This window comes from Passer montanus, unplaced genomic scaffold (assembly GCF_014805655.1).
Source record: "Passer montanus isolate IOZ18808 unplaced genomic scaffold, ASM1480565v1 scaffold211, whole genome shotgun sequence".
In the NCBI taxonomy this organism is placed as follows: domain Eukaryota; kingdom Metazoa; phylum Chordata; class Aves; order Passeriformes; family Passeridae; genus Passer; species Passer montanus.
The window spans coordinates 243,630-264,774 of record NW_024366715.1 but is presented as its reverse complement, the minus strand read 5'-3'; the positions used below and the strand labels follow the sequence as shown (position 1 = coordinate 264,774).

General features: G+C 50.1%; 2 protein-coding genes across 6 annotated transcripts; both read left to right on the top strand.

Moving 5' to 3' along the window:
- The first annotated feature begins 792 nt into the window (after positions 1-792).
- LAMTOR5 (late endosomal/lysosomal adaptor, MAPK and MTOR activator 5) lies at positions 793-3,187 on the top strand. Its single transcript, XM_039709530.1, has 4 exons — positions 793-872; positions 1,121-1,182; positions 2,162-2,279; positions 2,873-3,187. Exons 1-4 carry the CDS (start codon positions 838-840, stop codon positions 2,931-2,933), a joined length of 276 nt encoding a protein of 91 aa, XP_039565464.1. The 5' UTR covers positions 793-837; the 3' UTR covers positions 2,934-3,187.
- Positions 3,188-5,554: 2,367 nt separating this feature from the next.
- Positions 5,555-21,074, top strand: SLC16A4 (solute carrier family 16 member 4). 5 transcript variants are annotated; one of them, XM_039709524.1, is made up of 9 exons: positions 5,555-5,657; positions 6,183-6,307; positions 7,369-7,501; positions 8,202-8,345; positions 9,235-9,396; positions 10,303-10,845; positions 14,979-15,190; positions 16,333-16,426; positions 20,773-21,074. In XM_039709524.1, the coding sequence occupies exons 1-9, from the start codon at positions 5,648-5,650 to the stop codon at positions 20,913-20,915; spliced, it is 1,566 nt and encodes a 521-aa protein (XP_039565458.1). In that variant the 5' UTR covers positions 5,555-5,647; the 3' UTR covers positions 20,916-21,074. The 5 variants fall into 5 exon arrangements, with proteins under 5 accessions (XP_039565458.1, XP_039565461.1, XP_039565462.1 ...); XM_039709526.1 differs by having other exon boundaries at positions 5,565-5,657; positions 6,189-6,307; XM_039709525.1 differs by having other exon boundaries at positions 5,565-5,657; positions 6,186-6,307.
- The last annotated feature ends 71 nt before the right edge of the window (positions 21,075-21,145 follow it).

Here is a 21,145-nt window from a genome sequence, read left to right as displayed (position 1 = left end):
CCACATTTGCAGCACTTTCTGCCTCCCCTTTCACTGTTCACGTTGTCTCATCGTTGATTTTCCCCGGATAAAATCAAGAGGGGCTGTGGGAGCTGAGGGGCAGCACCCTGGAGCCAACAGCTGGGGAAGGGATTTGTGATCCCACCTCTGCACCACGGGGAACCCAGCACAATTAAATTAAAATTAAAGCCCCGCTTGAATTTCCTTCGGCTCTGCAAACTGCGAGGAGGGAGGGGCGCAGCTGGAGGAGAAAATCGAGAAAAAAAATAAGGGAAAAACCCAAATATCGCAGCTGCGGGAAAACAGCCAGGGGGGTGTGAAAAACGCCAATCACTTGTTTTTTGAAATTTTAAAAGTTTAATAGGAATCAAATGGTTCCTCATGCCGTCTTCCAGTCTGAGCGAGGTGGGAAGAAGTGAATTTTCTGCTGATAAGGGAGAAATAAATTCCCTTTCTCTGAGAGATTCGGGTGTCCTGTGGCTCCTATCGGGTGCGAGTCCTTTCTTAGACAAACATCTTGCACAGCATCGTTTCTATTTTAACCTTGTGTTACAACCCAAACTATATTTAATGCACCGCTCAAGAAAATTAATATGACTTTCTAGCATCATACAACATTCATTTTAACACTGGCGGAGAGCCAATCACAAAACACACATTTTTCACGGCGGGGCGGGCTCGCTGCGGGCCCCCGGGCCCGGGCTGGGCGCGGGGGGCGCGGGACCCCCGAAGCGGGGCGGCCCCGCCGAGCGAGCGCGCCCCGAGCGCTTTTGGCCGCGCGGAGCCGCCGTCGCGGGGGTGACGTGGGCGGCTTTGCGGAAGTGGCGGCGAGGGGCGATGGAGGGAACGCTGGAACAGCACCTGGAGGAGACGTGAGGGGACAGCGGGACAGGGGGACATGGGGACACAGGGGGACATGGAGGGGCACGGGGGACACGGGACTCACTGGGGGTGTCCCCCACACGGGGAGATGGGGGGACACGGGCCGGGGGCTGAGGGGAGCCGGGTGTGTCCCGGCCGTGTCCCGGCCGTGTCCCGGCCGTGTCCCGGGTGTGTCCCGGGTGTGTCCCGGGTGTGTCCCGGCCGTGTCCCGGGCTCCCAGCGCCGCTGTCGCCCCCAGCATGAAGAGCCCGGCCGTGGTGGGCGTGCTGTGCACCGACTCGCAGGGGCTCAACCTGGGCTGTGAGTGAGGCAGCTCCCGCCGGGGGCACGGGGGGGGCTCCCGGCCCTGCCCCACGGGGGGTTGGGGTGCCCCAGTCCTGCCCATTCCCCCTGAGGGGCTCCCCGGGATGGGGGTGGGGGCTCCAGCCCTGCCCTGCCCTGTCCCCACCCTCGGGTGTCCCCAAGGGCCACCAGCTGCCTGCGCCTGCCGGGGCCAGCTCTTCCTGACGAATTTGGGATCCTTGCTGGAGGGAGGGGAACCATTTGGGGAGACACTGAGTCAGCCCAGGGAGGGAAATGGAGCTGGGAGGGAAATGGGCCCAGACAAGACCAGGGAGGGAAATGGAGCTGGAGCAGGACCCGGGGGGAAGTGAACCAGGGAGGGAAATGGACCCAGGCAGGAGCTGGGAGGGAAATGGAGCTGGGGCAGGACCAGGGAGGGAAATGGCCAGACCAGGGGCAGGAAGGGAAATGAACCAGGGAGGGAGATGGAGCTGGGAGGGAAATGGGTCAGGGCAGAACCAGGGAGGGAAATGGGCCCAGACAAGAGCAGGGAGGGAAATGGAGCTGGAGCAGGACCCGGGGGGAAGTGAACCAGGGAGGGAAATGGGCCCAGGCAGGAGCTGGGAGGGAAATGAACCAGGGGGGGAAATGGCCAGACCAGGGGCACGGCCCAGGGAGGGAAATGGAGCTGGGAGGGAAATGGGCCCACCAGGGAGGGAAATGGAGCTGGAGCAGGACCCGGGGGGAAGTGAACCAGGGAGGGAAATGGGCCCAGGCAGGAGCTGTGAGGGAAATAGAGCTGGGGCAGGACCAGGGAAGGAAATGGCCAGACCAGGGGCAGGAAGGGAAATGAACCAGGGAGGGAGATGGAGCTGGGAGGGAAATGGGCCAGGGCAGAACCAGGAGGGAAATGGCCAGGGCAGCCCCCCCGGGCCGGGGGCAGTCCAGCCTGCCCAGGGCACTGCCCTGGCACAGGGGCTGTCCTGGCTCCCCGCAGGCAGGGGCACGCTGTCGGATGAGCACGCTGGCATCATCTCAGTGCTGGCCCAGCAGGCGGCCAAGCTGACCTCGGACCCCACGGACACGCCCGTGGTGTGCCTGGAGTCTGACAGCGGGTGAGGCCCTGCTGCTGCTGCCCCCCCAGCCCCGGGGGGCTCCTGCAGCAGCCTGGGGGAGGCACTGCCACGGGCACGGCCACTGGAGATGGGCAGGGACAAGCAGGGGGGAGCCTTCAGGGGCTGGGGGTTACTGCAGCTCAGGGGCTCCTCCTCCCGTGGGGCCCCTGGGGGTGACAGAGCCTGGGGTTCCTGTGATAACAAATCCTGGGGTCCCTGTGGGTGACAAATACTGAGATTCCTGTGGGTGGCAGAGCCTGGGGTCCCTCTGGATGAGGAATCCTGGGGTCCCTGTGGGTGACAAATCCTGGGGTCCCTGTGGGTGAGGAATCCTGGGGCCCCTCTGGATGACAAATCCTGGGGCCCCTGTGGGTGACAGAGCCAGTGGGGCAGCAGGGACACCTCCATCACTGCTCACAGAGGGGGGAGATGGAGCAGCTGAGGTCTGGGGTGGGGATGGGGATGGGAGTGGGGATGGGGATGGGGATGGGGATGGATGGGATGGGATGGGGATGGGGCTGCTCAGTGATTCCCCTGCCCACTGCCCACCCCCAGCTGCTGCTGCCCTCCCTCAGCCCTTTCTCCTGCTGCAGGAACATCATGATCCAGAAGCACGACAGCATCACCGTGGCAGTGCACAAGCTGCTGTCCTGAGCCCTGGGAGCAGCTCTGCTCCCGGCTCCTCCCTGCACTGCCACCTCCCCCTGGGGCTCCACACCTGGGATGAAGGCTCCCCTCCCTCTCACCAGCTCCTGGCAGCTCCCTGGCTCTCCAGCTCACGTTTCAGCCCTTGTGCTGCTGAGGGTGAAGCGTGGGCACACCCCCAGGCCCTGTAACAAGCAGACCCTCCCTGCTCTATTTGGGGGCCTCATTTGTTGGAGAAATCAATAAATGACCTGTGAAAAACCTTCCTGCCTCCTCTTTGCTCTGCCTGGGAGAGCTGGGCCTGGCAGGGTGGCTGCTCCCACTGCCTCCATGAGCATTTCTCTGCAGAGGGGTTGGAGCTCGTGGAGGCTCCTCTGTAGGAAAGGCACAAAAGCCTTCCCAGGAATTTCTCCTAGGAAACACTTCGCCTCCTCAAGTTAAACATTCTGTGGGAGTTCCTGCTCACTGTGCCTTGGGTTGAAGTTCAGAGCTGGCCCTGCCAGGGCCCTGGGAGCTGTGAGGGATCTTGGCAACGTCCCCACAAACCCAGGCCCCTCTTGCTTTGGATCCAGGGAAACAATCCTGCAGAAAGGGGGGGAGCTGCTGCACCCCAATGGATCCTGTGTGCTGGGGAGGGAGGAGGAGCTGGGCTGCAGCTGCAGGAAGGGAAGGGGAAGGGAGTTTCACAGCAAAGCACGAGGGAAAACTTGGGTGTCATTGTCACTGCTAGAAATGAAGGGATGGGACTATTTTCATGCTAAGAATGATTTATTGCTGAGATAAACATCAGCCTCAGAGGCTGTGAGGTTTCAGAGGAGCAAGCACTCAGCCATAGCTCAAGAGTAGCACAAGATTTATTGTTACAAGGCAATATAGAACTTTCTAACCCAATAGAAAAGGCCACAGGATTTATTTAGTTTTTCTACCTATCCCCTTTATTTACTCCTGCTGCATTGTGGATACTTTTATCCAATGGCTTTTAACTCACAAGTTTTAATGTTTCTATTATAACTTCTAAACTCCCAGCCTCTCTATACTGTTACATTATAAACCTTTCACCTTCTTATCAATACAGTTTCTCACTTGAGGCATATTTACTTACAACTACAGAAACATAAGTTTATTATTTTTCTGCTTAATATCTGTTTATTGTATTTTTACACCAATTTAAGCTTCTCCCAAGGCTGCAAATCAAATCTTTCAGTGGAAGTTTTTCCAGTTCCCACACCTGGGCTGGGTCAGTGAAATGACGCTGTCACTGCTCTGGCTTCACTCGGAGCAGCTCGTTGGGCAGTGAGAGCCACAGCTCAGACAGGAGCAGCCCCTGCCCTGCCAGCCCCACAGTCCCTCCCAGCCCAGCCTTCCCCTGCACTGGAGCCCTGATCTCGGCTTGTCCCAGCTCTGTGGTGGCCCTGGGCACTGCTCCCCTCCTTCCATCCCACAGCAGCTGGAGCTGGGCATCCTGAGCTTCCCCGGGCATCCACCAGCTCCGAGGGCAGGGGCTGCTGCCCCTCTGCCCTCCTGCAGACACTGCCAAGCTGATCCTGCCGAAATAGAGCCCAGGGGACAGCTCCTGCACAGGCTCCCAGGGACCCTGGGCTGCCAGGAGGACGCAGCTTTGGGATTCTGAGCCGAGGGACAGCAGAGAGCACCACTGTCCCCACCTGTGGGGTTTCTGTCACCCCAGGAAGGGCTGGGCTGGCAGGGCAGCAGGAGGCAGTGGGGAAAACACCCCAAGTGTGAGGACACGAGGCTTGACTCCATTTTGCTCAGAAGGCTGATTTATTATGTTATATATTATATTAAAATACTATATTAAAACTATACTAAAAGAACAGAGAGAGAAGATGATCAAAACGTTATAAAAGATAAGAATGGAATGGAATGGAATGGAATAGAATAGAATAGAATAGAATAGAATAGAATAGAATAGAATAGAATAGAATGCATAACAAAATATTGTGACTGCTCACAGCCTTGACACAAGTAGCTGTGATTAGTCACTAATTAAAAACAATCCACATGGACTAATGGAAGATGCACTTGCTGCATTCCACAGCAGCAGATAGTTACTGTTTACATTTCTTTCTTGAGGCTCTCAGCTCCTCAAGGTGGGAAAAATCCTAACAGAGAATTTTTCATAAAATATCATAGCTACAGGGCTGCGCTCAGCCAGGAGCTCGGGCAGGTTTCCAGGGCAGGCAGGGCTGCAGAACTGCCCGTTTGCAGCCTGTCCCCGCAGGATGCCCTCCCTGGCAGGACCAGGGCAGGACCAGGGCTCTGCTCCCCGCAGGCAGCAGCAGCAGCCCGGGCCCGGCTCTGCGGGGCGGGACCCGCAGCTCTCCCCGGGATGAGAACTTTGCTCGCTCCCCCTCCTTTTCCTTCCCAAAAGGATTTCTGCTCCGAACGCCCCGGGTTTCCTGTTCCCAGCTGGGCAAGGGGAGGGACTGCCGGCCCTGGGGCCGCAGGAGGAGGAGGAGGAAGAGGAGGAGGAGGAGGATGGGTCCGTCCTCCCAGCGCTTGCCAGGCTCCATGTCCTGCCCAGCACCATCCTCACCGCCCGGGAATGAGCAGCAGGTCTGGGCTGCCAGGCCAGGACGGGGGATTGAATCTCTGGGGCAGATTTTACATCTGCAGGAGGAGTGAAGAGGCTCTGAAGAGATTGAAGAGGCTGTGCAGAGATTCCTCTTTGCTGTCGGCTGTCCCGGGGAGGATTTTCCAGCATGCAGGGCGGTAAGGAAGAGTCCCAGGATCGTCACCCCGGGTGCTGTAGGGTCCAGCTGCTCCCCCGGGCAGGATGCTGCCTCTGCCAGAGGCACGGGGTGGGTGCGAGGATGGAAGCAGAGGAAGCTGCAGTGGAAAGCTGGCACAGAGCTCCGAGGGGGATGCAGGCAGCGACCCCCGGGCTCCTGGCACAGCCAGACCGCCAAAGCAGCACTAAGGCACTCGCCTGCCCTTAAAGCTGAAGTGGTTACAGTAATCTGGTGGGAATGAGAAAGAATATGAAACTGTTTCCAGACAGGAATAATTGGAATTGTCGGAGAGTCTGGTGGAAGCATCACCCAAGTGAGTGCAGAGCGTGGTGTCTGCCCCAGGCACTGCCCAGGGGCTCCAGGGAATGGCTGGGAATGGTTGGGAATGGCTGGGAAATGGTTGGGAATTGCTGGGAATGGTTGGGAATGGTTGGGAAATAGTTGGGAATGGTTGGAAGTGGGAACAGGAGCACTGGACGGTGTTCACGTGTCCTGACGCTCTCACCAGCAGGAGAAGGGAAGGAGGATGAAGAGCTGGAGGCTCCGGAGGCTCCATCCCCTGGGAAGAGCCGAGGCTCAGGAGCAGCGGGCAGAGGGTGGGCGTGGGGAGTGGTGTTTCACTTCTTCCTGGTAAGTGGGGGATGAACCAAACCCTCCCGGGGCTGGGGCTGGGGCAGGGGGATCTGCAGCCTCACCCAGAGCACGGCACAGGCTGACCCCAGGGCACACCCCAGGGCACATCCCAGCCACCCCAGGGCACTCCCCAGCCACCCCATTGCCCGTGGAATGCCCCCTGCAAACACCTCAGTGATGGACAGGAGGGTCCCCTTGCCAGGATGACTTCACCCTACTCAAACACATCACCACGGGGCTGTCAAACCCCAAAGGGGTGTCAAACCCCAAAGGGGTGTCCTGTCTCCTTGGCAAGGGCGTGATCCCACCTCAGGCAGTGAGGGGGGAGCCAGGCACTGCCTGGGAGCAGCACAGGCTCTCCGGTGCTCTCTGGGAGGACCTGGCACCTCAGCACCACTTAAAGCCACTAATTCTCTGTGCCCCAGGCTTTATCTTCCCACCAGTGATGAATCAAGGAATTGTGAAGCTTGGAGAAGACCTTTAAGGTCGCTGAGTCCAACTGTAGAGAAGGCACCGTGCCCCAAGCTAGGAAAGCTTTCCTCCCTTCAAATCCACCCCGGGTAACTCAGTGCCAATCATTAACCACCTGCCACCAGGGAGACAGCAGGAATTAAAATTCAGGACACAAACTGCCTGTCCTTTGCCCCTGTGGCAGAGAAGTCCTGGGAAACTGCCCCAGTTAACGTCCATCCCTGCTGCCCTCATCCCCTCACCTCCCAGTGATCTCCAGGCTGATCCATTTTGACCATTGCTGCGGAACTAAAAAGTAATTTCCAAGGTAAAAGCATCCTACAAGAGCTGAGCTCTAGGATGGGAGGGAAAGGGAAAGAAACTTTGTTCCTTTCCCTTGGAAAATCAGTTTGCAGAGTGTTTTCTGAGGGTCTGCTGAGACCAAACTGCAGCACAGGCACGACCAGCCCACCCTGCTGGCATTCCCCAGCACCAGGTCAAGTGTCCCCGTTTGTTTCTCCCACACCACCACAAAAGAAGCAGAAGGAAAAGCTTTTCCTCCCTCCTGACGCCCTGTGGCACCTCACCTCCACCCCCTCTCAACTCAGGTCAACGTGCTGGTGATGGGGATGCTCAAGACCTTTGGGATTTTCTTTGTGGCTTTCCGAGAGGAGATGGGGGGGTCTTCGGAGCAGCTCAGCTGGATCGGCTCCCTCATGTCCTCGCTGCGCTTCCTGGGAGGTGAGCTGCTGTCCCCAGGGCTGGGGCTGCTGCAGCCTGGCTGGCCCGGGCCACTGGGGCTGCTCTGTGCTCCCAGTTCCCATCCCAGGCTGCTGCTAACTGGACGTGGCTGGCACCCACACGTGTCTGAGCAGGAGTGTGCTCTGAACATTGGGCCATTCAGATGGGATAGGGGGAGGAAATTGGAAATTGGGAAGAAATCTTTTCCTGTGAAAGTGGGGAAGCCCTGGCACAGGGTGCCCAGAGCAGCTGTGGCTGCCCCTGGATCCCTGGCAGTGCCCAAGGCCAGGCTGTACAGGGCTTGGAGCAGCCTGGGACAGTGGAAGGTCCCTGCCCATAGCAGGGGTGGGACTGGGTGAGCTTTAAGGTCCCTTCCAACCCAAACCATTCTGGGATCCCCTGAACTTCACTGTAGGTTTATTGTAGAGCTCCAGAGCAAACACTTGTCCCAGCTGTGGGATAACTTGGAGCTGCTGGGCACGGTGTGGTTGAGGAAGGAGGCTCAGGAGAGCTGAACCTTTGGGCTTTGCCTCCTTCCCTGCCCACTCCCCGAGCTCAGGGTACAGCCCAAGCCTCTCTGCTGGACATTAACCCCTCCGCACCCCCTGCCACCTTCCCGGCGGTCCCAGCCGGCTCCCCGAGCCCTGCCAAGGCAGCTTTGCCCCGCTGGGCCTGAGCAGTGTCCCCGTTTGCCTTGCAGCCCCGCCGGTGGCCGTGCTGTGCCGGCGCCTGGGAGAGCGGCCCACCTCCGTGCTGGGGGCCGGGCTGGTGGCCGGGGGCTGCCTGCTCAGCACCCGGGCCACCAGCGTCCCCTTCCTCTGCTTCTCCATGGGCTTCCTGCTGGGTGAGATGGGCCTGGGGGGAAACCAGCTCCTTTAGCCTTGAACCTGGGGGAGGCTCTGCAGGGGCTTTGTTCAGCTGGGGAAGGGGAGCCTGAGGTGATCGGGGGCAGCATCCAAGGAAGGAGTGTGTCAGCTTCTTGGGATGGATCTCAGGGAAAGGTTCCTCCTTCCTGAGCACTGCCCAGGCTCCCCAGGGAATGGGCACAGCCTCGAGGCTGCCAGAGCTCCAGGAGAGCTTGGACAATGTTCCCAGGGATGCACAGGGTGGGATTTGGGGGTGTCTGTGCAGGGCAGGGGTTGGATGTGATCCTGGTGGGTCCCTTCCACCTCAGGATATCCTGTAATTCCATGAACCTTCAGTGCCAAAGCATCCCCAGCCCCTTTCTGAGAGACACTGTGTGAACTGCCAAAGCTTCATGCTCAGAATAAAACACCAGTTTCAACATCCCAGTCCCAACTAATTTCCATTTTTTTCCTGGACCTACATGGATCAGACACCTCTGCCATGGGGCACCACGAGTCTCTCTATGGTGGGAGTCTCTTATTCTCATTTTTCCCCCTCCCTCAGGGATGGGCTTTGCCTGGTGGGAGTTTCTCTGTGGTGGGAGCCTCTTATTCTCAATTTCCCCCTTCTCTCAGGGATGGAGTCTCTCTGTGGTGGGAGTCCCTCACTCCCATTTCCCTCTCCCCAGGGATGGGCTTTGCCTGCTGGAGTCCCTCATTCCCATTTCCTTCCCCTGGAGTCCCTCACTGTCATTTCCTGGAGTCCCTCACTGTGATTTCCCTCTCCCAGGGATGGGCTTTGCCTGCTGGAGTCCCTCACTGTGATTTCCCTCTCCCAGGGATGGGCTTTGCCTGCTGGAGCCCCTCACTGTGATTTCCCTCTCCCAGGGATGGGCTTTGCCTGCCTGTACCAGGCGGCCGCGGTGATGACGGCCCGGCGCTGCCGGGCTCGCCTGGCCTTCAGCAACGCCCTGGCCCGCTCGGGCATGGGGCTGACCTTCCTCATGGCTCCCTTCACTCAGCTCCTCATCGAGGCCTACGGCTGGCAAGGTGAGGGGGCACAGGGTGCCCAGGGCAGCTGGGGCTGCCCCTGGATCCCTGGCAGTGCCCCAGGCCAGGCTGGATGGGGCTTGGAGCAGCTGGGACAGTGAAGGTGTCCCTGCCATGGCAGGGGTGGGATGGATGGGCTTTGAGGTCCCTTCCAACCCAAACCCTTCTCCCAGGATATCTCTGAATACCCAGGACTCTCTGATCCAGGGAGGGAGGCACCATTATAATTTGGCATTTCTCTCTGGAAGGCATTCAGAGTTCCAAACTCCCTGCTCCAGTCTGGGCAGCTGCAAGGCAGAGAAGCATCTCCCATCCCAGCCATTCCCACTCCTGCCCCAGGGAGGCAAACGGGTTCCAGGCTGGGTCAGACCTCCAGGGGCAAAGTCCTTCCAAAGCTGCTGCTGAATCCTGCTCCTTCCAATTCATCAGCTCCGAGAGGGAATTTGGGGAGATCTGCAGGCTCTAAGAGGCTCTTAAAAATTCAACACTCCAAGGGAATAACTCTGCCACTTCTAGGATAGTTTGGGGACACCTTGTTAATTATTAAACACTTAATCACTCATTAAACTAAGAGTCAAAGCGCAGATCTCAAAAATCAAAACCAAAAATCCCTAATTTTACTGTAGTGATTCAAGACCATCTTGAAGGTGCATCATGACTTTAAATGAGGAAAAGCAAAACAGATCCCAGAGGTAGCTGTGGATTTGTTCTGTGCATCACAGCAAAATGAACTTCCAGCTAGAAAAACAGGAATAAAAATCCCTGTTTTGTTAACTCCTCCAGAAGGAGAAGGCAAACAAAGCTTTCTCCATGGTCAGTGAAAACCACAGCCTGTTCTACAAAGACCATTTCCTGCTGCTCCCCCCTTCCCAATCCTAGAACAAACCACCTTTTGCCTTCCCTCAGGTACTCTGCTGATTGTTGGAGGCATCATGCTGAACCTGGTGCCTTCCAGCATGCTGCTGTGGCCTGCCAGCCCCCGGCTGCCTCGGGAATCTGCCAAAAATCAGCACCGGGGGTCTTCGGGGGCAAAGAAGGATCCAGAAACTCCAGGTGGATGTTTAGATGGAAGCACTCAGAGGGAATTACAGCTTCTCCATGCACAGGAGGCTCCCACCACAGAGAAACTCGTGATGTCTCATGGCAGAGATGTCTCTGACCCAGCAAATCCATCTGCCTTGGGGAGGCAGCAGAAACCCAGCCCGGAGAGCTCCTGCTCAGAGTCACCCCCCGAGGCCCAGAGCAGCCACCAGCCCCTTGCAGCCACCAGCAAGGAACCTCAGCCTCTCCTGGACTTCTCCCCGCTGAAGGATCCCGTTTTCTTCATCTTCACCTGGTCTTTCCTGTTCAGCCACTTGGCCTATTTCGTGCCCTTCTTCCACCTGGTGGCAAGAGCCAGGACGCTGGGCATGAGCAGCAGGGATGGCTCCTACCTCATCGCCGTGGCTGGTAGGCACAGGGGTCCTTGACACCCCCAGCTCGCAGGAAAACACCCCAGTTCTGCCAAGAAATCCCCCAGATGTGTCCTGGCATGGATCCTCCTGCACAGGTTCAGCCCTGACCCCACCGGGTGCTGGGTGCTTCTCCCAGTGCCAGCTGGGTGATCCCACACCCTCCCTGCTCCCAAAAACCCCAAATCTCCACTTAAAAGGTGCTCTCTGCCCACCACAATCCCTGCTGGGCTTAAACCCACAAGCCACCAGAATCCAGAGGTGCATCCAAAGCCCTCCAGTTTGACCCAAAAGGGAGAAATTCAATACTGGGGGAAAGCCCCCAACATTAATGTGGATCCAGGTGTTTGGATTGGCACATCCACCTCCAAGTGGGGAAAAAAACAAGGTACACTCCCCAAAAACCAAACCCATGCCTGGTTTTAAGGCACACTCCCCAAAACCCAAACCCATGCCCAGATTCAGGCATCTGGATTTGGTGTATCTACCTCCAAGTGGGGAATAAAAAGCACACTCTCCAAAACTCAAACCTATGCCTGGCTTTAAGGCACATTGCCCAAAAACCAAACCCTTGCCTGGTTTTAAGGCACACTCCCCAAAACCAAACCCATGCCCAGATCCAGGCATCTGGATTTGGCACATCTACCTCCAAGTGGGGAATAAACAAAGCACACTCCCCAAAAATCAAGCCCATGCCTGACTTTAAGGCACATTGCCCAAAAACCAAACCCTTGCCTGGTTTTAAGGCACACTCCCCAAAACCAAACCCATCCCTGGTTATAAAGAACACTCCCCAAAAATCAAATCCATGCCTGGTTTTAAGGCACAATCCCCAAAACCCAAACCCAGGCCTGGCTTTAAGGCACAATCCCCAAAACCCAAACCCAGGCCTGGCTTTAAGGCACAATCCCCAAAACCCAAACCCAGGCCTGGCTTTAAGCCAGGATTAACACTAAAGCCATGCTGGGGTAAGAAAGTGGCTCCAGCCTCAGTCAGCAGCAAATATTTTATTGTATAAAAATACATTTTATTTCTGCAGTGAGGGGCTGTTGAGTTCTTGGGAATCCCCAGGAATTAACAGGATATTTGGGATTAGGAGGGGGAGGGACAGGGGTCAGTGGGGCACGAGCTCACTCGAGAGCTCCTGGATCTTTGCTTCATAAAAATGTACCAAGAAATGTAAAAAAACAACTCTCAAAACCCAAATTCTCAAAACCCCAACTAAAAGGCTGCTGAGCCTCTAAAATGTCTGGGTTTCTAGAAAATCCCTGGGTTTTTGGAAAAATTAAATTTTAGAATTTAAATAGAAATAATTCTAGAAAAATTAAAATCTCAGCCACATTTTTCTTCTTAATATTCAGATTTTTCTCTTCAGCAAGTTCCTGTGTCCTGATTTGGGGCATTTCAGGCTGCAGACACCCTGAAGGGTGAAATCCCCCCTGAAGGGAATTTCCCCAGAGCCCTTTGGTGCCCTTGGGAAGAGCAGCACAAGGGAAAAGGGAAAAATCCAATGCCTGGATTTTGTAACAGCCTAAAACCACCTGGAGGTTTTGGCATTTTAGCCCTTTGTGGTCCTCACAATGAACAGGGAAATTGGGATGTGACACAGCCAACAACAGAAATAACACTGAATAACAGAAATAAGGAATATTTAAAAAATCAGTAATAAATAATAAATACAATAATTTAAAACTATATAAATAAACATATCTAAAAATAACATCTATAACAATATAAAATAATACATATAATTAACATTATAAATAAATAGAAGAATAAATTATATTAGGGTTAATATAATTAATCAACACAAAAAATGTACAAAAATAATGTAAATAATATATTATAAAACACTGTAAAATATAACTATTAGAATATATGATATGTAATATCATATGATAATGTATAGTAAAAAATTTAAAATATGCAAATACTAAATAAGAAATTTAGTAATGTGAAGAGAAGTATAATTTAACTATATGAAATACAGTTAATTATATAACATAATATAGATAATATAAAAATATACTATAATAAAATAAAAATTATATTGTATTACATTAATTATATCTTATGATGCATAATAAACTATAATAGGAATAATATAAAACATTAATAATAAAAATACTGTAAGTATCAATGTAAGAGATTACAAATAATAAAAACAATAATATAAAATACCATAAAATATAGCTGAATTTATATCTTATAAATTTAGATGGAGTAAAAACATATAAAAATATCTAGAAATAATAGAATTTAAACATTATAGTCAAGTATCAATATATTACATATACTATTAAAAATAAATTAATTTCTATAAAATATAGCTAAATTTATAATATCTAATAAGTTTATATTAATAATATATAAAAATATCTAGAAATAACAGAATTTCAACATTACACAAAGTATCAATCTTGTACATATACTAAATAAAAATAATATAAAATATAGTGATGTTTATAAAAATAATATAAAAATATAGTTAAATTTATAATAAAATATAGTTCAATTTATAATAAAATAATATATAGTTCAATTTATGATATCTAATACACTTATATGAAGCAATAATAAATAAAAATACCTAGAAATAACAGAATTTCAACATTACACAAAGTATCAATCTTATACATATATTAAATAAAAATAATATAAAATACAACAGAATTTCAACATTACACAAAGTATCAATCTTATACATATATTAAATGAAAAATAATATAAAATACATTTACATTTATAAAAATAATAATATAAAAATATTTAAGTTTATAATAAAATGCAGCTAAATTTATAATAAAACAATATAAACATAGTTTAATTTATAATAAAATGTAATTAAATTATAATAAAATAATAATATATAGTTGAATTTATAATAAAATAGTTAAATTTATAATAAAACAATAATATATAGTTCAATTTATGATATCTAATACATTTATATGAAGCAATAATAAATAAAAACACCTAGAAATAACAGAATTTCAACATTACACAAAGTATCAATCTTATACATATACTAAATAAAAAATAATATTAAATATAGTTACATTTATAAAAATAATAATATAAAAATATAGTTAAATTTATAACAAAATATAGCTCAATTTGTAATAAAACAATAATATATATAGGTGAATTTATAATAAAATATAGTTAAATTATAATAAAACAATTATATAAATACAGTTAAATTTATAATAAAATATAGTTAAACTTATAACAAAATAATAATAAATATAGTTCAATTAATAATAGAATCTAGTTCAATTTATAATAAAACAATAATATAAATATAGTTCAATTTATGATAGCTAATAAATTTATAGGAAGCAATAATAAATAAAAACACCTAGAAATAACAGAATGTCAACATTACACAAAGTATCAATCTTATACATATATTAAATAAAAATAATATAAAATACAGTTACATTTATAAAAATAATAATATAAAAATATAGTTAAATTTATAACAAAATATAGCTCAATTTGTAATAAAACAATAATATATATAGGTGAATTTATAATAAAATATAGTTAAATTATAATAAAACAATTATATAAATACAGTTAAATTTATAATAAAATATAGTTAAACTTATAACAAAATAATAATAAATATAGTTCAATTAATAATAGAATCTAGTTCAATTTATAATAAAACAATAATATAAATATAGTTCAATTTATGATAGCTAATAAATTTATAGGAAGCAATAATAAATAAAAATACCTAGAAATAACAGAATTTCAACATTACACAAAGTATCAATCTTATACATGTACTAAATAAAAAATAATATTAAATATAGTTACATTTATAAAAATATAGTTGCATTTATAATAAAACATAGCTAAATTTGTAATAAAACAATAATATAAATATAGTTCAATTTATAATAAAATATAGTTAAATTTATAATTAAATAATAATAATAAATATAGTTAAATTTATATTAAAATATAGATAAATTTATAATAAAACAATAATATAAATATAGTTCAATTTATGATATCTAATAGATTTATAGGAAGCAATAATAAATAAAACCACCTAGAAATAACAGAATTTCAACAGTTTCACCCAGCCAGTGTCCCTGAGAGCTCCTGTTCCCCCAGGCGTCACGGAGATGCTGAGCCAGCTGCTCTCGGGCTGGCTGGCCGACCACAACTGGACCAAGAAGTACCATTTCCATGTCACCTACCTGCTCCTCAGCGGGGCCACCAACCTGCTGGGGCCGCTGGCCACCTCCTTCCCGCTGCTGCTGGCCTACACCGTGTTCTCTGCCATCTTCTGTGGGGGCTTCATGGCCCTGGTGCTGCCCGTGCTGGTGAGTGCCGCTGTGCCCAGCCACGCTCTGCCTGCTGCTGCACCCGCAGGCTTCTGGAGCAGCCAGAACGCCCCAGGATCTTCTGGGACAGCCAGAACATCCCAGAATCTTCTGGAACAGCCAGAACGCAACCATTCCAGAATCTTCTGGAACAGCCAGAGCCATTCCAGAATCTTCTGGAGCAGCCAGAACATAACCATTCCAGAATGTTCGGGAGCAGCCAGAGCCATTCCAGAATCTTCTGGGACAGCCAGAACCAGAACCATTCCAGAATCTTCTGGAATAGCCAGAACCATTCCAGAATCACCTGGAATACTTGAACCAGAACCATTCCAGAATGTTCTGGAACAGCCAGAACGGCAGCAGGATCCTGCTGGATGCTCCATGGGGATGCTCCCAGGGCTGCAGCCAGCTTGGAGAGCTGGGGGTGCTCAGCCTGGAGAGGAGAAGGCTCCAGGGAGAGCTCAGAGCCTAAAGGGATCCAGGAGAGCTGGAGAGGGACTGGGGACAAAGGATGGAGGGACAGGACACAGGGAATGGCTCCCACTGCCAGAGGGCAGGGTTAGATGGGATACTGGGCAGGAATTGTTCCCTGTCAGGGTGGGCAGGCCCTGGCACAGGTGCCCAGAGCAGCTGGGGCTGCCCCTGGATCCCTGGCAGTGTCCCAGGCCAGGCTGGGCAGGGCTTGGAGCAGCTGGGACAGTGAAGGTGTCCCTGCCATGGCTGGGGTGGGATGGATGGGCTTTGAGGTCCCTTCCAACCCAAACCCTTCTCCCAGGATATCTCTGAATACCCAGGACTCTCTGATCCAGGGAGGGAGGCACCATTATAATTTGGCATTTCTCTCTGGAAGGCATTCAGAGTTCCAAACTCCCTGCTCCAGTCTGGGCAGCTGCAAGGCAGAGAAGCATCTCCCATCCCAGCCATTCCCACTCCTGCCCCAGGGAGGCAAACGGGTTCCAGGCTGGGTCAGACCTCCAGGGGCAAAGTCCTTCCAAAGCTGCAGCTGGAGAGGAAATTCCCCAGAAAAAAAAGAATCAAATCATCTCCTGTGCTTAAAAAAAAAATAAATCAATTAATCTGTTGTGCATATGCATTCCTATGAACCCAATCACTAATTACCCGTTTTGGTTTCCAAACAGGTGGATCTGGTGGGTGTGCAGAAGCTCCACAGCTACCTGGGCTTTGCTGCATTCTTTGCAGGGATAGCAGCCATGGGAGGACCCCCTTTAGCAGGTGAGTGATGTTATATAAAACCCACAGCCACCCCAGAAATCCAGGGATAAACCATGCTGCTGGTTCACTCTCCTACAGGGATCCATCCCAGGATGGGTTTTCTGTTCAAACAGAGAGGGGAAAAAAAAAAAAACCCAAACTTATTTCAGAAATGTATTTTTATAGACAGGCAACATTTTGCTTGGGAATTTGCAAAATCCAACCAGCAGCTTGGAAAATGCTGCCTGGAGCATTTGGAAAATGCTGCCTGGAATATCTGGAAAATGCAGTGAAGCCCCAGGTGCAGAGTCCAGCCCTGACCACAGCAGGGTAACAAGTACATTTCCATGGATTTTACTCCCAGTGGTGTTAAAATAACACTGAACTTGGACTGGAGAGGAAGGGAAAGCAAGGACAGACTCAGCAAGATTCCCACCAGGCAGAGGCACTGAAACATCAGGAGAAGCCTCAGTAATCTCTTGTTTTGACAGAGATTACACAGCCCAGCCACCAGAGCTCTGGGCCCAGAGATAAGGAGCATGAAAAGCATTTGCTCTTCTCCCTCTGCCAGGAAACCAAGGCAGCTGTGAGGATTTGGGAGATTTCAAGTGCTTAGAAATGAGTGTCCAGCCTCTGCCAAGGAGCAGGGGACTTGTTCTTGGCCAGGACAGAGCTCTTCCTTCCCTGCAGCCCAACAAGCCAAGTGCTCCTGGGCTGAGCCCCCAGCCGGGGCAGCAGGGCAGGGGGGATTCTGCCCCACTCAGGTGAGACCCCCCTGCAGAGCTGCCCCAGCCCTGGGGAACAGCAGCAGGAGGATTTGGAGCTGCTGGAGAGAGTCCAAGGAGGCCATGGAGATGCTCCAGGGGTGGAGCCCCTCTGCTGTGGGGACAGGCTGGGAGAGCTGGGGGGGCTCACCTGGAGAGGAGAAGCTCCAGGGAGAGCTCAGAGCCTGAAGGGGATCCAGGAGAGCACAACAGGGACTTGGGAAAGGGGAAGAGGGATGGGACCAGGAGGGAAGGGCTTCCCACTGCCAAAGGAATATGGGATATTGGGAAGAAATTGTTCCCTGTGAGGGTGGGCAGGCCCTGGCACAGGTGCCCAGAGCAGCTGGGGCTGCCCCTGGATCCCTGGCAGTGCCCAAGGCCAGGCTGGACAGGGCTGGGAGCAGCCTGGGACAGTGAAGGTGTCCCTGCCCATGGCAGGGGGTGGAATGGGAGCAGCTTTAGGGTCTTTTCAAACCCAAACCATCATTTTTTGTTCCCTGCCCTCCAAATCAGTTGCCCTCAGCCTGCAGAGGCACCTGGCTGGAAGCTGCCAAGGGCTCTGTAAATTCCAGCTCCATGCAAAGATTCAGCAACGCTGCTGTTCCTCCAGCACAGGAAAAAAATTTCTATTCCCAATCAATATCCCTGGCTGGTTCTGCTCTGTCTGTGGATGCAATTTCAAGGAGCCAAAACATTTCATTGAGAAGGAGCTTCCCAGGGTCAGGGTGATGCACAGCCTGGATTGCAGCTCCCTGCTGCTGGCACAAGGTGTACACTGAGCACAGGGCAATGCCTCAGTCCCCCTGAATCCCCTGGCACAGCAGCAGTCTCTTATCCACACTCACACTGCAGTTAAATTTCCATCCACCTGCAATATATTTGCACTAATGGGAAGCTTTTTGCTTTCTGCAGTGGGTTTGTAAAGCAAGCAGGTTTCCTGCAAAAAGCTTTCCACAGAAATCAGGTGGGATAAATAAAGGCCAAATAGAGCCAAGAAGCAAAGCACTTCCTGATCCATCTGGTTACAGGCAGAGCAAGATGGAAACAAGCCAGAGCTCAGGATCCAGCCTTGGGATCCAAGATAAATTCTGCAATTTTTTCTTGCAAAGCAGTTTTAAGTGTGAAAACTGAGGGAGACCAGAAACTCCTGATGAAGTGTCCAAAACCATCTGCTCCCTGCAGAATGCAGGATTTAAATACTCTGTGAGACCCTGGGATTTGGTGCTTTCACCTCCCAAAAACCTTGAGTTTAGAGTTACAGTTTCCTCAAACTCAAGTGCTTTTATGCAGTGGAAATAATGATGATGGATAATGACAACTGCAAAGCTTAAAACTGCCTAATTTGCATATTAGACCAAAGCCTAATGCAAGGAAAAGGTGACCTACCTGCAGATCTGTTCAGCTGAAAATCCAGGGGCAGCTGGCAGCACCCAAAGGAAAGTTTGGAGTCTCCTTCAGAGCTCCCCATCCACTGGCACCTCTGGATGCTGCCACGCTGAAAAAACCCAGCCCAAAGCAAAAGAAACATTATTTTGGCAGCCAGGAGCAAGCTGAGGAGAGAAGGGCACGGTTAATTTCCACAAGCAGTACAAATCACTGACTCAAAATGCAACAGAGCTGAACCAAAGCGTGTAAAGCAAATTCCAGAAGAGATTCCAGCCCCCAGAGCACAAACTCCAGTCCCAAGAAATTTGGGTGGTCAAAAGGGAGAAGATGGAGTTACCCAAAAGCTCTGCTGGCACACATATTTAAATGTTTCCTAAATTTTACCTTCACCTTCCCACTGAATTTTGCTCCTCAGGGCATCAGGAATAAATAAAACTTCTGATTAAAGATCAGCAGTACCATTTAAACAACCTGACCCAGCTGGTAGCACCAGCAGTGCTGGGAATGTTTAGTTTGGATCACATTGCTGGGATTTACCAGCATTCCTCCCAAAACTGCTGCTTTGCTGGGGTTTGAACACCACAAGCTCCTAGTTCAGCTTTGTGCAGCAGGATGATTATTGTTTTGTTTTGGAAATGAATGTGGGGCAGACACTGGAGCTGCTTCAAAAGGTTGGAAGTTGGTGGCTGTGCTGCCAGTGAGGCAATGCTGGTAAATCCCACTTCCCCTGTATCCCATTCAGCACCAAAACAACACAGGAAAATAAAAAAAAAAAAATTAAACAATATCGTGAAGGATATTTTAAGAATTGCAATAAATCAGAGCTCTACTGGGGCACTCTGTCCTGTTCCTCTCACAAATAACTACAACAGCATCCCCTCTCCAAATCCCAGAGACTTCCAGGCAGCAGAAACAGATCCCAGCCCTGGGAATGAACCTCAGGGTCATGGGAGAGGCCCCCAGTGCAGCACCAGGGGATGGACCCCAGCAGGGGATGGATCCCAGCAGGGGATGGATCCCACGAGGGGATGGATCCCACCAGGGGATGGATCCTACCAGGGGATGGATCCCATCATGGGATGGATCTCCAGGAGATGGATCCTCCTCTCCAGCTGCAGCTCCCCAGCACGTGGCTCACAGGACATCCCTGAGGAGCAAACACAGGGACTCCCCCCGAGACAGAAGTGAGCCAATAGAAACTGAAACTCAAAAAGCAAAAGCAGCTGCTCCTGTGCCTTATAAACCCTCCTGTGGAAATCCAGAGAGGGGAAATGTCAGTGCCTGTGCTCCAGGCAGATCCCAAACTTCACTGGCACCCTCCCTTTCCACGTGTCCAAACCTCAGTGACTGTGTCTTGTCCCTTCCTGGCTTTAAGAAACCCAGGTTTGGGCCAGATCTGCTGTTTGTGTAACTCATGGAAGCCCCTGGATGTCTGGATTCCATGGATGTCTCCAAGGAATTGCATTTCACACCAGCAGCAGATCTGGCCCAGCTGCTGCCCCACACCCACCCACCCCACCCCACATTTGGGACTGCATTAGGGTTTTTATGAGCAGCAGCATCTCCCACCACTTTGCAGATTTCAGATTCAAAGAGAGGAACTCTCCACCTTTCAAAGGACTGCCCAGACCCCTGATGGTTTGCCAGGACCAAAGCCAACACTTGGAGGTCACTTTAAAAGGCGACCTGAATCCTCCAGACATTCCTGAGGCTCAGTGGAATTCAGCTTTTCCTTTCAAGTCCTCCCAGAGCTACTTTTATCAAGTTCACTTCCAGCTCCTGGCCTGGGTCTCTCCTGTCAGACAAAGGACATGAAACTGGCTCTGCTCACAAGACAAGGCTGGAGAACAGGGGGTTTGCAGCCCAGATGTTGCACATACCAACACGTGCAAGTCATCCCTTCAATCCAACGGGATCTTCCGGCAGCCACTTTTGGCCCACTTACTTAAACAGGAAAAAAACAGAATTCAGGGATTAAATTCAATCAAATGAAACACCATGTCCACTACAAGGATCAAAGTTGGCTCTGGGAAAAATGACCTGCATGTCATTTCCTTACAGGAAATGCTGCCCAGGAAGTGTTAAAATAATTTAAGGGAAATATCTGAGCAATTCTTAGATGAGAACACACATCCTTTGCCTCCCACCCACCTCCCTGAATTATTTTTTTCACTGAGAAAAATCCCCCAGCTTTAATAACAACCTTCTCTCCTGCAGGGTGGCTCTATGACTACACCCAGACCTACGCCTGCTCCTTCCTCTTTGCTGGAGCCTGTGCTCTCATCTCACCCATCTCCTTCTTCTTCGAGCCTGCAGCCCAAAAATGGAAGCTAAAAAAAGCCAATTTGAACAAGAGCTGAAGTTTTAAAGGCTGGGATTTGATCACATTTATGTGGGAAAGCCATTGCCTGTACTGGGAAGGATCCACAGCAGCAACACTGAAAACTGGAGCTGCTGGATGTCAGGTTCACTTTGGATACCTGGATATCTGTCCTGATTAAAGCCAGCTGAGAAATGCACAGTGTGCAGTGTATGGGGAAATGCAGCCCACGGTGCCTCTGCTCCTGGGCTGGGTTTTTGTGCCTCTCAG

Bases quoted from the DNA above. Each gene is read 5' to 3' on its own strand.
- LAMTOR5 (XM_039709530.1), top strand. From the start codon at position 838: ATGGAGGGAACGCTGGAACAGCACCTGGAGGAGAC. The intron at 1,183-2,161 runs GTGAGTGAGGCA...GGCTCCCCGCAG, and splicing joins GCAGGGGCTCAACCTGGGCT to GCAGGGGCACGCTGTCGGAT. The intron at 2,280-2,872 runs GTGAGGCCCTGC...CTCCTGCTGCAG, and splicing joins TGCCTGGAGTCTGACAGCGG to GAACATCATGATCCAGAAGC.
- SLC16A4 (XM_039709524.1), top strand. The intron at 7,502-8,201 runs GTGAGCTGCTGT...TTTGCCTTGCAG, and splicing joins CTCGCTGCGCTTCCTGGGAG to CCCCGCCGGTGGCCGTGCTG. The intron at 16,427-20,772 runs GTGAGTGATGTT...TCTCTCCTGCAG, and splicing joins GGGAGGACCCCCTTTAGCAG to GGTGGCTCTATGACTACACC.